This window comes from Triturus cristatus, chromosome 7, assembly GCF_964204655.1.
Source record: "Triturus cristatus chromosome 7, aTriCri1.1, whole genome shotgun sequence".
Lineage (NCBI taxonomy): Eukaryota > Metazoa > Chordata > Amphibia > Caudata > Salamandridae > Triturus > Triturus cristatus.
This window is the reverse complement of record NC_140590.1, coordinates 786,087,347-786,102,558: the sequence shown is the minus strand read 5'-3', so window position 1 is coordinate 786,102,558 and position 15,212 is coordinate 786,087,347. Positions and strand designations below refer to the sequence as shown.

The following is a 15,212-nucleotide window of genomic DNA, read 5'->3' as shown; positions in this document are numbered from 1 at the left end:
AATTTCGAGGGTGCGTGCACCCCTGAAATTGATATGTACACACATGTTGCGCACACACATGCCCCAAGGGCATGTGTGTGTGTAACATGCAACTTTGAAAAATGCACTTTAGTGCATTTTTCAAAGTTTTCACTATTTACCACCTGGCATTATGTTTCGGTAAATAGCGGACCCTAATAGCGAAATCACTATTTTAAATGGCATCTTGCATTGCATTTAAGGAATCACAATTTGCGACTCCTTAAATGCAATCGCAATTCGCGATTTTTGCATTTGGGATGATGTGTCCCAAATGCACAAATACCAGTCGCAAAGGGGCAGATTCTAACAATCTGCCCATTTGCGACCTGTTTTTGCCTTGATGCATCAGGCCCTAAGACCCTTTCAAGATTTTTTTTTTTATTTACAAGAGAGTTTGCATGCACAGCTTTGCGCTGTGCAGGTGAAACCTAAAAAGAGATATATATAATGCTTGAATTAACCTCAGTCACCAATAATTATTCAGAGTCGCATCCCAGGCCATTGTTATTTTGCGCACCATGCCTCCTCAGTTTGGACCCAGCTATATGCAAATCAGTCTTGACCCTGCTCCAACAGGAACAGTCCAGATTGAACTGTCAGGCCAAGTCTTCTTTGAACTAGAACACAAGCAATCCAAGACCATTTTCACCCTTCTTATGGCTCATCATTCAGAAATAGCTTGGTTTCAGTGGCACACTGTGTACAGGATCAATGTCAGGGCATACCCGTCCCACTTAGGGATTCACACAGAAGTATACAAAAAAGTGAAGGATGGAATTTTTTGATTATTATCTGTCACTGGGAATTACAAGGGGTCGCATCCCAGTCCATTGTTATTTTGCACACCATGCAACCTCAGTTTGGTCCTAACCGTAAACAGTTCAATCTTCACCCTGCTCTAATCGGAACAGTCCAGCGCAAACAGGCAGGTCAGGTCCTCCCTGAACCAGAACACAAGCAATACAAGACCGGTTTTGCCCTTATGGCTCATCAGTCGGAGTTTGCTTGGTTCTAGTGGCAAAATTGTTGCTGGGTTGCTTGTGTTCCAGTTCAGGGAGGACGTGGCCTGGCAGTTGGGGCTGGACTGTTCCAATTGTGGAGTAGGATCAAGACTGATTAACATATGGATGGGTCCAAACTGAGGTAGCATGGTGGGAGAAAATCGATAAATTGGAATGAAGCACGAACGATTGCTAGTGACTGAGATTAATTCAAGCATTCGATCCCCAACACCTTGTTTTTGATGCCCTATAATGGTTTTTTTAATTTTTTTTTTTTATTGAAGTTCTTGTGTCAAGGTTACAATTAGAGAATAACATAAGTTGGCTAACACAAAGTAAGGATACAAAATAGAATAGAGAAAATTAATTACGAAATGCAAAAGTCGAACATTACTCAAAATAGAAACTCCAAATTCTGTTGAACTTCCTAATCCCACCAATTCGCTGTGCATATCGCATTTCACTCTTTCTAACATTCCTAATTTTTTGAAGCCAGGTATTAAAAAGAGGAACTTGAATTGACTTCCAGTTCTGGAGCACCAAGGACCTTGAGACTGCCATTGCAATAAATAATAGTTTAACCATCTGTTCTGTCAAGCCGAGATCAGAATCGTATCCATACAATACTAATTTAACATTATAAGTAATCTGGATCCCACAATACTTTTGTAAATATTCAAATATCTCGTTCCAAAAAGGCACAATTTTAACACAGTAAACTATAATGTGAGACCAGTTAGCAGGAGTATATTGCTGGCATCTAAAACAGGTGGCAGTAGTGATGCCCTGTAATGGTGACAACATTTTATCAATGAAACTAAAATGAAAGTCAAACTAAAATGAAGAATCCAGATAGAAATCATTGGAAAATTGCTAGATAATAAAAACATTGAGTGTCCTTGAACAATATGAAAATAGACACATTCTATCAGAAGAAACATTCAAAGGCAGGCTCCACTGTTTTAAAATATTTGTCACATGAGTTGAACTCTATTCAAAGCATTATCTGGCAATAGAAATGCTATGCACCTGCTTTAATAGTGGAGGGGGGTATTTTTAGTTTTGTCAAACCGTCGTCTATCTACTTCCATTTATTTTCAACAAACATATTTATTGTTTGACTACAGATTTTATCTCTTGTAAAATATGTTCCAAGATCCAGTGTAAGGCCATGTATACACTGTTTGTGGCTATCAATGAAGATCCCATAAAAGAGAACCCAAGTTCCCAAAGGCACCTTAAGGGCATTTCTGTCCCTACTGTCTAGTGCACATGTCCACACACTTAAACTCATTCATTCACACAATCATTTGTGCACTCACTCAAACATCACTGAACTCTCAAGAATGACCAGAGTTTACTCCAGTAGGATCATCTTAGACATCGATTTCAGCACAATCAACGGTTAAAATATAAAAGCTGCCAAAATTAGATGAACTCTTCATTTTAACTTAATAACCGACTGAGACTGACCTTGAAGGGAAGTAGTGTGGTCCTGGTAAGAAGTATGGATGGTGGAATGAGAACCGTGGAGGTGCCCCAAACAAGCTGGCGGGATGACTCAGGGGTGCTGGCTGGTACATGTGGGGATGTGGGATCGGCGTCCCTCGAGAACATGTAGTAGTACCAGGATACTCCTTGGATGAGTGCATGTCAGGGGAAGTAAACCTGGGATGCAGAGAACTGTCATTACTGGAATTCTTGGCAGTATTGTCCACCGTCACCGGTACCGATCGCTCTAAGGGTCGTGATGGTGCTGAGCAGGGCACTGGAAGGCTGTGGTGTGGCTCTGCCTGTGCTTGGATCACAGAACGCTGCGGGGTCATTTGGGGGCGAAGAGACAAGCTTGGGGCCTGCGCCGATATCTGGCCAGAGTTCCCAGTATTTGACTGGAAAAGCGTGATGGGAGCGGTACGCTGAAGAGGTGGGGCTGACAGAGGCATTGGAGGTGGAGCTTCACCTTGGAAAAGGAAAGAAAAGTAAGAGTCAATCACACACAAACACCTGGTAAACTTCTAAAATGTAGCCACTATTCCTAAATTACTATGAATTTAAATTATTAACAAAATAGAAATATTATCTTCTTTTTTCTCCCCGTTTCCCCTTAGTCCATTTGCTCAGCTTCTCCATATCCAGTGACTCTCCCCCTCACTGTCTTATTACCCCACCATTTGCTCCCTACTTCCTTCTTTTCAGTCTTCCTCTCTGTCTTTTCTCTTATACCCTCTTTATGGCTTTCTCTGTTTTCTCTCACCGGATCACTAAAAGGGGAGTTGTATGCCTTTCTTGCTCTTTCCCAGTTCATGACTCTGATAGTTGAAATTAATTTGTGTATGATTGTCAAACACATTGAAAGTGTGGAGCATGATCAAAATTTGGGGAAAAGCCTGTCTGTTTAAAATGTGCCTCGGTTCACTCCACGCCTCGCAGGAATTAAGTTACAGATATAACACCTTAAAGTAGACACAATCCCAGGCAGAGCCAAAGACAAAACTCAAATAGCGCCCTGGGGAGCAGACACCTTCTCGGCCAACAATAGCAGTTAAGGCCTCAACAAATATGAACAGAGAGCCCCTGATAATAGACACCACCTCCTCAGAAAGCAGAAATCGGCACATTGAGAGGAAGCAGGCACAAAAACAGGGGGGAGGAGTAGGTACAGAAAAACTTGACGTAAGGAGCTCGAAGAGAGGTCACAGACAAGAAATACACACAAATGAACAGACACGCGAGAAAGCAGATGCAGCTCAATCGACTGAACACAGGCAAAGGCCCAGACCCCAAAGTGGACTCCGATATATTCCCAGAGGGAGCAAACACAGACACGGGGTCAGACACTAACAATACACAGCTTCAGGAATCCTAACTCTTTGCCCTAACCCTCAGAGCATGGTCTCAAGTTTATTACAGAATGAGGAGGGCTTCTCTTGAGATCAATTCAGTTGTTCTATGCGCAGTGTCCATGGGCTCACATTACAAGTTAACCGACCTATGCAACATGGAAGCATTTTAAGTTTAACTAAAACATAAACTCACCAACACTGTGTGTGAGAGTGGGAATTACCACGGAGTATGCCGGTGATCGGTATGGGTACAGTGCCGTGGCGTTCGTGGTGATGATGTTCTGGGTGGTGCCAGAGAAAACAGTGGAGACGTTTAGGGGGAAGCGTTTCCTTTTTCCGGGTCGGGGCTGGTAAACCCAACCTGCGGACACAAGCCACAAATAAAATTTACCTGAGGATAGAAGAGATGTCTAAATGTTTCCATTATAAAAAGTCAGTGGTTCAGAACTATATATGAGTACAGAAGTCATGAAACTAATTCTAACTTTTAAAAGTCGAATCATGTTTATTAATGACATTTTTATTATTCTATAACCAGATAAAAAATCACCATAGTCCAAAGAAACTGTAACATGGACGAACTGTGCTAAAATTAAAAGAGTGCATGATAACAAAGGATCATTTCACAGTGTGAAGATTGGCAACCACTTTAAAAGAACTTTTCTACCACTGAAAATGCTTAATGAACTTCTAAAATGAGAAGGCTTGTACCAGAGTGCAAAGCACACCAGCAGCCGTGGGGTTCTTGATCGTCAAACATGATCACTTCACAGGAGCCAGGAAGAAGCTCCAAACTGACGGAGGGGGTAAATGGTATGAATTAGTGTGCCCTGGCAGAACGAATGATGAACAGATCGAGGGGATGTGAGAAGAAACCTGTGAGAATATGGGACCCTTGGATTTCAAGTAATGGAGTACAGTAACTACGCCAATGCCAAATGGTACAGGTGGTAAACATTTGTGTCGAATATGTACAAGAATATACATTTCCACAAGTGTCTAAAATGAGTGGCTTTGAGGTTTAAAGGAAATGTAAAAAATTATTCCAATACAACTATTTGGAAGACAATAACAATTATGAATACAATGAGATTGTCCATGCCAATAGGTGTGGCTTTAATGTGCTACACCCTGCACTCAATAGCATGAAGCTCACTCAGCATTCCCATGGGCACATCTTTCACCTTGCACAGACATACCACTCACTCTGCAATCACACAGACCCACGACTCCCCCTGCAGTCATACGCTCCACACCCACCACTCAAACTGCACCTATCGGCGTGCTTGCGGGATGCCCTTTCCAGAGAGTAGGGCGTGCCAGCTGAGCACGCCATGTTGACAGGATTTGGCGCTGCATCCTTATTATAATTCTTAAAATGAATTTGTAGGGCGCACAGCTACACTGAGGGGTTTCCCGGCGCCATCCTGATAGGAAAAAAAGTAGCTACTAATGGAGGAATTTAGAGATCGAAGAAACCTTCAAACTTTTGTGGAACACACCATACCCTGTTTCATTACGTAATGGGCCAGGTAGGGAGTTCCACAGGGATGGTCCTAAATAAGAAAAGGATCGACCAAGCATGCAGGAAAGTTTGATTTTTGGAACAGTAAACCTTGTCTGCTGGGCAGAGCACAAAAGGCGACCTGGGTTGATAGCAATGAACTAACTAAAGCAAATATTTCAGGGCCACTCCAGTTTTGATTTTAAACATATAGCACACAGCTTTAAATTTGACTTTGTTTCCCACTGCCCACCAATGTAGATCGCGAAGGAAACCTGAAACTGAGGATGACTTAGGAACATGACACAGCAGTCTAGGAGCTGCATTCTGCACCACTTGAAGTCTCTGAATGGTTGCTTTAGTAGATCCCAGATGAAGAACGTTGCCATAGTCTAGCCTAGAGGTAACTAGGGCATGGACAACTTGTTCTGAGCAGAGAGGGGAATCATCCATCAAATTTTCTTCAACCAATGTAGGATAGTAAAGCAGGTAGAGGACACCTTGATAACTTGTTGTTTCATCGATAGAGGTTAGTCAACGATGATGCCCAAATTACGAACATCATGTACCGGCAAGGGTAAGGCACCCATTTCAGAGGGCCAGTGTTGAGGTCCCCAAAAGTCATGATTTTTTCCTAAGATCATGACTTCAGTCTTGCCTCCATTTAGTTTGAGCAAGTTGTTTTGCAACCAGGACGCAACTTTACTCAAACGTGACTGCAGAGCAGAGGTTTCCGACCCTTTAGAAGAGGAGAGGGAAAAGATGATTGTCAGATTACAGATCGAAATACCACTAACCTGGGAACCACTGCACAGCAGAGGCGATGTACGATGATATATAACCTTTTCCCCCTTCCTGGTATCTCCTGAGATTATGTCATATACTACTCAAGCAAGAAACACCCTTTACAGGAAAGGCAAAAAAGGGACAAAAGAAACAAAGCTAAAAGAAGACTCAGCAGTGTTAAATACACGTCAGGAGGATTTCCCTGGTAGGATGTGCTTCAGCTCTAGCGTCTCTACCCAAAATGCTTAGCCTTGTGAGACATTCTACACTGCCACATTCACTCCATATGTAAAGGTCATCAAAAATTGCGGGAAACAAGACACTCCTGTGTCGAGCAAAGAAAAGAAACTGTCGTCTCAAATACGATTCTTAGTATAGTCTCTCAAATGACAAGCAAACCAAGGAATCATTAAATTCAGGTAAACATAATATATGAAAAGTACTTATCTAAGTGATGCCCTTCAGATATACTCCAGATAACTAGAGCTCCTGCACTAGTATGCGTAATAAACAAGGAATTGTTCCGAACAATCTTATGTTTCCCAAAAATATAAAGTACATCACAAAGCGCTCCTGTGCTGTAGAAGCCAATGCAGACCTAATGTGCACAAGTCTAAAAAAAATAATAAACCAAGGTACCACCGCGCGCTCCTGAGCTGAAACTCCACATGAAATATAGATGTCCGGTAAAATAAGAAAACAAAAACTCGGTGAAGGTTTAACCCTCACGACGCCCTCCTGCGTGGGAACCTTACAGAAGTCAAAAAACAAGGCTTCTTAATAGCAACAGAAAAAGTACACGTTCTAGTTTCGTCCAACGCGCTCCTGCACGGGAACAAAGAGAGCAGAATACACTCGACCGAGCGTTATCCAGGAAATAGCTGCACTCCAAATCGAAGCCGCATGGCGGATGACGCAAGGCAGCTTCACTCTGTCCTCTGACTCAAATTGTCAAGCACTGGACAATTCGAGTCCGGGAATATTTAAACCCTGGTAGCCGGAGTCCAATCATGGGCCCCTCCTCTCTAGGTATTCTGGGTGATGTAGTCCTTGATGTTCACACCCAACACACACCATGGTAAACCTCATTCATACCTAACTTAAAGGAGGTGTTTGCTCTTACGGCCTACCAGAGTCATGACAATGATCTGGGTATCGTCAGCGTAAGAAAGAAGGGACAGGCCAGCCTCTTCAGCTACCTCAGCCATAGGACGGACATACACGTTTCCAATTTGCAGGAGGTACAGGTATTATTATTGGGCCCTGTCAACACAGGATCCTGAGTAGCGGTAGGAGTAGACTCGGTCTCCTTTTGAGAGTTTTTACTCTGCAGCGCATAGTGTATCTTTCCAACTTTGTCCATGAAATAAATAGCAAGTTCTTCACATTGGGCGCTAGTAAGAGCAAGGGGAGTAGTCTGGGTATCCGAACCGGCTAGTTCTTTTACCACCTTGAAAAGCATTTTAGAGCAATTTTGTGCTTGAGAGATTTTATGTGAGAAAAACTCAGCACAGGCTAATTTATAAAGAGTATGGTATTCACTTAGGGCTTTTTTATACGCCACTTTAGCCTCTTCATTGTAGTGTTTCCTCCAGCATCTTTCGAGGGTTTTATTTATAGACTTTACATTCTTAAGCCTCTCAGTGAACCAGGGAGCTGGTGGTAGATGTCTGTTAAAGCGCTTGTTGGACAAAGGACAGCAAGTGTCTACCGCTTGTAAAATCCACTTTGGATAAGACCGAGATCAGTTGTCGAAATGTGTTCAGTAGCTGGTCTGCTATCAATTAAAAGTTTATTAAAAGAAGTGACATCAAGCTGAGCCCATCTTCTCGTCTTTTGATCAGGCACCAGGCAGATCGAAGGAGGAGAGGACATTACTTTCAACATGAAAGGTACAGAGGAAAAGCGGGAACACAACTAAGGTCAGACAAATTGGAGAACATAGGGTCTAACAGATGGCCCACTATATAGGTAGGACCTGAATTGCATAGTCGGACATTCATCGCTTTTTAGCTATGAACAACGAGTTTCTGGTGCATTTAGGATCATCTAAGTGGAGATTCAGATCTCCCAATATAGTAAAATTGTCAGCCTTCAAAATATAAGGAGCTACTTGATTGGAGAAGGAGAACGCCCATGGCCCAGCTGGGCATAAAAGTATGCCAGAGAATGTGAAATTGGGCCGAAGCAAGATTTTAAATAATAAAGCTTCACAATCAGTGTTGGTAAAATCTTCTATTTTACATACAAAAGAACTTTTGTAAAAAATCGCGATACCGCCCCCGACCTCAACTTCCTGTCCTTTCTTATAATGGAGTAGTTGGGAGGAAGAGCTGCTGCTACATCTGGGCCTGAGCTTTCCTGAAGCCCAGTCTATGTTAAAAAGATAGCATCTGGAATCAGACAGAATCCTTGAGATTCTATTTCAGGACAAGAGGCTAAGATTCTTGCTTCTCTTTCCTTTACTGCAAAATTTCAGCAGCCAATGAAAAACGTTTAAACATAACTATACTTCCTATGATGCCATGCCCTCTAACCGCCAATCACAGTTCCTCAGTCCGGATAAGAGTATCCATTTACATATTGCGAGCCTCTTTCTTTTGCTGCTTGAAGCTGATTAAAGTGCTTCATTGACTTTCCTTGTTGCTTGAATTACCTATTTGCATTTTGTATTGTGTAGCGATCGTTGATCGTGCCATCCGCATTGCAGGCCAACCACCGATCGCTTATACCATTTAATTCCCCTGTGGGACCCTGCTTATTGTTTATACGAGCGCTTGCCCTGCATGCTTCAGCGGCCTTCGCCACACCAGTTTACCCGACGCGGAGCCTTCCCACATCGGGCATGTGAGTTCATCTTGGTTAGAGCCAGATGAGTGTAGCCCAAGTTGGCTATATTTGGGCTTCTTTTGGGCTACCTGACGTGTCCATTTGGATTTCCACACTGCTCATTAAATCTCACAGCGTGGTGGTGACTCTGGCTGCAAGGACTCGAGTTTTTGCCCTGGGAGCTTTGATCAGGCTCTCATATTTTGGCTCTTTGATGCCCAGTTCATTAGGGGCTGTAATAATTTTGCTACAGATTTGCTGAGGAGCCCTTTTTCAATCTATTCTTATTGGTGCACTGAGGTCTGGCTCCCCCCTAACTGATTCCCCAGGAATAAACTTGGCACAATAGTGAGTGTTAATACTAAACATTTTAGAATGGAGAAATGGGTCACCTTTGAGGTGGCGGAATATGATTATTATGAGGAACAGTAAGTGCTCTACTTAGAGGACAAGTTAGTGGATGACCTACATGCCGCTGTCCAGCAATCGTTCAACAGGGCCATTGAGACGGCCGTACCTAATACTGTTAACCAGGCTCTGGCTGCTGCTCTAAAACTGATTACAGCACAATTGGAGAGCTTCGCCAAGCGCCATGGTCTCCAAAATCCGGAGGTTTCCTGGTCTTTGCCAGGTTCTACAGACGTTGCTACGAAAGCAAAAGCCAGGTTGTGTGCATGGCCCCATGCCCAGGCTTTAGCTAAGCTCCGTCAAGCTCCTTTAGGGCATCATGAATACTCGGTCCCTTCTGCCTCCTCAAGTGCACAACAAAAAAACAAAGCGGGTTGAGATACTGACATGGACACTGATACACTGACTCCTCGGACCCTAATTCTCCACCTAAAAAGAAGAAGTCTCAAAAATTGTCTGTAGCCAGACCTTCAATTTCTGCTTTGCAGTTCACAAACCCATTTGATTTCAATCCCTAGGACAACTTCCATCCTAGGTCCTCTAATTTGGCTCCTGCCCCTGAAGTTGCAGAGTATCTCCATGAAAACCTGCGTAAACGTTTCGATAAAGAGGTTCACAGCCATTTGTGGGCTGAATGCCCCATCCTGGCATTCCTAACAAAGTAGTTGAGACCCCAGAAATTGAGTCTAATATGTTGGCCTTCTAAAAGAAAGTCACCAACGATACAAAGAAGGGTATCGGCACGGTTGTCAGGAGAAATTATTGGATCTAGCTAGACTGCTTGCAAAAATCCTAGAGATGGCATCTGAGCCTCTCCCTCACCAACGAACCAACAGTCGCCAAGAACAACTGCCACGACGGGATGAAGACTTGAGGACATCTGCCTCAAGTTAAACTCGGAGAAGACTGAAGCCCTCATCCTGGGCTACACCCCCTACGTCTGGGACGACTCCTGGTGGTGTGCAGATCTTGGACCACCCACAGACCATGCACAAAATCTAGGCATCATCTTGGACTCCTCGCTCACCACGAACCACCAGTTTAATGCCGTCTCATCATTCTGGCTCCAAACGCTACGCCTGCACCGAAAGATCTTCATGTGGATCCCACTGAGTCCTGAAAGACGATCACCCACACACTCATCAGCAGCAGACTCGACTACGGCGATGCACTCTACACCGGCATCACCCAGAAACTCCTCAAGAAACTGCAAAGCATACAGAACGCCTCCGCTTGACTCTTCCTCAATATCCCCCGTCGCAGCCACATCACCAGCCACCTGAAAGACCTCCACTGGTTCCCAGTCAACAAAAGAATCACCTTCAAGCTCCCAACACACGCTTACAAAGCCCTACATGACACTGAACCTGCATACCCCAATCACCGCCTCGTATTCCACGCACCCACCAGAGTCCTCCGCTCTGCCCATCTGGCCCTTGACGCCATCCCACGCATCTGCAAGACCACAGCTGAGGGAAGATCCTTCTCCTACCTCTCAGCAAAGACCTGGAACACCCTGCCTCTCCACCTAAGGCAATCACCGTTGCTGCCCCGATTAAAAAAGGACCTCAAGTCTGGCTCTTCGACTGAACGACAAATCAACAGTCCCCCACCCCTCCTAGCGCCTTGAGACCCTTACGGTTGAGTAGTCGCGACGTAAAAGTCTGTTGGTTGATTGATTGTAGCAAAGGACACTGATTTCCCAGTGGACCCTGGCAATCTAGCGGGTTGGATACAGCGAGCTATCTGTTTCTTAGGGAACACCAACTGCGCAGTCTCAACCGAAAGGCGCAAGTCTCTACTGATGAGAATGGATTCCAACCTGACAGAGCTAGTCTCTGCGGAAGCGGGCCCTTTAGCTGACGGTCTCCTGTTCAGGAGCAGGTTCATCAAGCATTTGTCCAAATATGTGGGTACCTAGCCATCCCTTGATAAGGCCCAATCTAATATCAAAAGGTTTTCCAAGCTGGCCTTTTCGGCAGGGCCTGGCGAGGCAGGGCCCGCTTGCCAGGCTGATACTATTATCAAGGTCCCCCATGAGACGACTACGGTCAAGGCACAGGAGAATGGCAGGACACTACCAGAGGTGGCACATTCTATCCCACCAGGCAGAGGGTCTCCTGCCGTAGCTTCAAACGAGGTGGTCATAGAGTGGGCTTCCAGTCCAAAATACTTCAGGTAAGGATTCTCTTTACTTTTTCCATTCCTTTGGGGGTCGTGTCCAATATTTTCTACACAAGTGGATGTCCATACACAGGATGTGTGGATCCTGCAAACAGTACAGGGTTTCCACATACATTTCTATCAGAATCCATATCAGGAGTACTTTCACCACCAGTTACATTTTTCCAACAAGTCAACTCTTTTATAGACGCAAACATAGGAGACATGCTGCAGAACAACACAGTGGCATATTGCGACAACAGCTCCGTGGGTTTCTGCAGCAACGTGTTCCTGGTGTAGAAAAGGGGAGGTGGACACAGATTGGTCTTGAATTTGAGAGACTTCAACCATTTCATCCCATACAAACATTTCAAGATGGAAGGTATCCATATGTTGGCAGATTTAGTGCGGGAAGGGGACTGGATGGTCCGGCTGAGCCTCAAAGACGCATACTTATCCATTCCCATCTTTCTTCCGCACCAGCATTTTCTGCAATTATGGTGGAAGGACAGGTGGCTGGAATATTTGGCCCTTCCTTTTGAGCTTTCTTTGGCTCCATCTTGCTTCACCAAGCTGATGAAGCCAGTAGTGGCCCATCTAAGGGAGCAGCAAATACGCTTGATAATTTATCTAGATGACTTTCTTATCATGGCTCTGTCACTGTTTCTGGCCTCCCTTCATCTGTAGATGATGATTTCCCTACTGCAATAGCTGGGGTTTGTCATCAACAAGTCCAAATCAGTTCTCTGTCCCTCCCAGTCGATGGAATTTCTGGGGTTCGTGATCGACTCGCAAGCGGCACAGCTGACACTTCCTAAATCCAAGTTGCGTGACTTGAAGAAGGAATTGAAGTCGACCCTTTCCAAACAGGTGGTATCCTTGCGGGCTATCTCACGCCTAGTCGGTCTTCTGGCTTCATCGATCCAGGCCGTTATTTTGGGCACCCTTCCTTATTAGGCCCTCCAACGCCTGAAGATATGTCATCTTCAGAAGGGTTAGTCATACACGGATCAGGTTTCGCTAACAGAGAAAGTGAGGGACAAGCTCTGTTGGTGGTTGGGACACGTGGATGCCTGAAATAGCAGAGCTATCTGCGGATCCCTTCTGGAAAAAGTGATAGAATTCGATGCCACCCATTGAGGGGGCGGGGGCTCGTTGTGGGGATGTATCCACAGGGGGCAGATGGTCCCTCCAGGAATTGTCCCTTCACACCAATTGACTGGAGCTTTTGGCTGGGTCTTTTGCGATTCTGACCCTCTCACCCAAGTCAGTATCTTGTTGCATCATTCTTCGGATGGACAACATCTCAGCAGTGCGATACATCAACAAGCTGGGAGACACACGGAACCCGCTGTTGGAGGAAATTGCCAAGTATCTCACTATTGGCAATTTTATTGGCACTATTGTCTAATTCACCAGATTTCGGTGGCAGCACAGTACATTCCGTGTCAGTCCAACACCGTAGAGGGCTGGAACTCCAGAGACCTGAGAGATTACAGCGATTGGCCGCTCCATCCGTCACTATTTCAAATGATTAATTTGATTTGGGGTCCCTGTCTAATAGACCTGTTCGCCTCCAGACTGAATCCCCAGCTAGAGATTTTCTTCAGCTGGAGGCTGGACCTTCTAGTGAGGGCCACTGGTGCTTTCGCGCAGGACTGGTCTGCAACTCTGAATTACTTGTTTCCACCATTTGTCCTTATTCCCAGGGAGGCAACTCAGATCTCTCGCCAATTGGCGGAGGTGATCTTGTTCACCCACCTATGGAAGCTCAACCCTGGTTCCCGATGCTGTTGGAGCCGACGTGTGACTACACTCTCCTCCTCCTTTCATCTCAGACGGTGCACCAGGGCTCTCGGGGGGAGTTGCATCCACTAATACTGTTGGGGCAGTTATCCCTGATGGCATGCAGGCTTTCAGGCAACGGAAGACCTCCTGGATCAGAGACCTGCTCTCTCCCCTTGCAGCTCCGCTGTGATACCACCGCTGCTGTTGTGCCTCTGCCCTTTGTAGGGAGGGTTCAAGGTCGCTCTCCACCGGTCTGCTGGTATGCTCTTGGTATTGTATTGTGCCTTTTTCTTTATTGTACCTTTTGTACTGTACCCACTTTGCCGCCCGTTTTCCCCGCTGCTGCTGCCCCTGCGGCCCCTCCCCCTACCGTTGCCCGCTCCCACCACCCAGCTGCACTTTCCTCCCCCTCCCCTATTTAATGGCAGCTACTGTGCCAAAGGAAAGCCCGTCTGCGCCCGACCGCGGCCAGGGAGACTGGATCTCTGAGCATCCACCGCTACGACTAAGTTGCCCTCCTCGCACTCAACCCCGGAAGAAACAACAACTGCAATCTGTCCACGCCTAACACCACCCACGGCCAGTTCTCCTGCGGTCACTGCCACCAGACCTTCACCACCCTCCGCACTCCCACGGACACCAACCCCACGTCAGGTGCCAACGCCACCCAAGTCCTAAAATGCATCCTCCTCAGCGTCCGCTCCCTGCAGAAACACATCCTTGACACCCTCTCGCCAGACGTCGCCTTCTTCACAGAAACCTGGACCAACTCTGCCTCTGTCCCGACATCGCAACCGCCATCGCCATTCCTGACAGATAAAAGATCCAGAGGAAGGACTGCCCCAACCACACAGGAGGAGGACTCGCCATCGCACACAAGAGCTCCCTCCGACTCACCAACTCCGCTACAAGCGACTCCCCGTCCACCACCAAGCACTTCAACTTCCAGATACATACCAGCCCCAGATCCACACTATGCGGCGAATTGCCTACAGTCCTCCCGGACCATCAACTGCATTTGCCACTACCATCGCCGACCTCGTAGCACCACACGTCATCGCCCCAACCGACTACATACTCATCAGAGACCTTAACTTCCACCTCAACAACCTCAAAGACCCCAACTCCTCCACCCTCCTGGACAACCTCGCAAACCTCGGACTGAAACAGCTCGTCACCACACCCACCCACAAGGCAGGAAACACCCTTGACCCCATCTTCGCAGGAGGTAACAACATCCACTTCAGCCACACCACACAACCCCTCTGGATGGACCTCCACTGCGTACACTTCCATGCCAACAAATACACCGTCCCCAAACCTGCACCCCGCCCACCATGAAGGAACTGGAGCAAAGTCAACGAGGAGCACCTCAACTCCACCCTCAACTGTGAGGCCCCCCACCTTGATCGACGCCAACCTCGCTGCCAAAGAACTACACAGATGAATCTCCAACTGCACAGATGATTTCGCCCCCCTCCGCAACCCCAAAAGTCTACGCCCCAGGAAGGCCACCTGGTTCACCGCCGATCTCCAGGAATCCAGGCGTACCTGCAGACGTCTAGAGAAGATTGGCGAAACAGCAAAACGCTGGAAGATCGCACCACATACAAGAACGCCATGACAGAATACCACCACCACTTAAGATCCACCAGAAGAACCTTCATCCAGAACAAGATCTCCACCAACGCCGGCAACTCGAAAGAACTCTTCAGCACAATCCAAGAATTCACCAAACCCCCTAGCGAGGTCACAGACATCATCCTTTCCCATGACCTTTGCAACAAGCTCAACTCCTACTTCCTCTGAAAATCAAGTCCCTCTACGACAACTTCAACGAACGAACCCCAGGCTCCGAAACCACCAACA

General features: G+C 46.2%; 1 protein-coding gene across 1 annotated transcript in view; it reads right to left on the bottom strand.

Annotated features, from left to right (window-relative positions):
* The window catches only part of SOX30 (SRY-box transcription factor 30), a 445,939-nt gene that overhangs the window by 85,666 nt on the left and 345,061 nt on the right, over positions 1 to 15,212 (bottom strand). Inside the window, exons 3-4 of the mRNA XM_085614974.1 lie at positions 4,059 to 4,226; positions 2,496 to 2,982 (exon numbers count right to left, since the gene is read on the bottom strand). Of these exons, the coding sequence (XP_085471100.1) occupies positions 2,496 to 2,982; positions 4,059 to 4,226 (655 nt within the window). The remainder of the gene's footprint in view (positions 1 to 2,495; positions 2,983 to 4,058; positions 4,227 to 15,212) is intronic.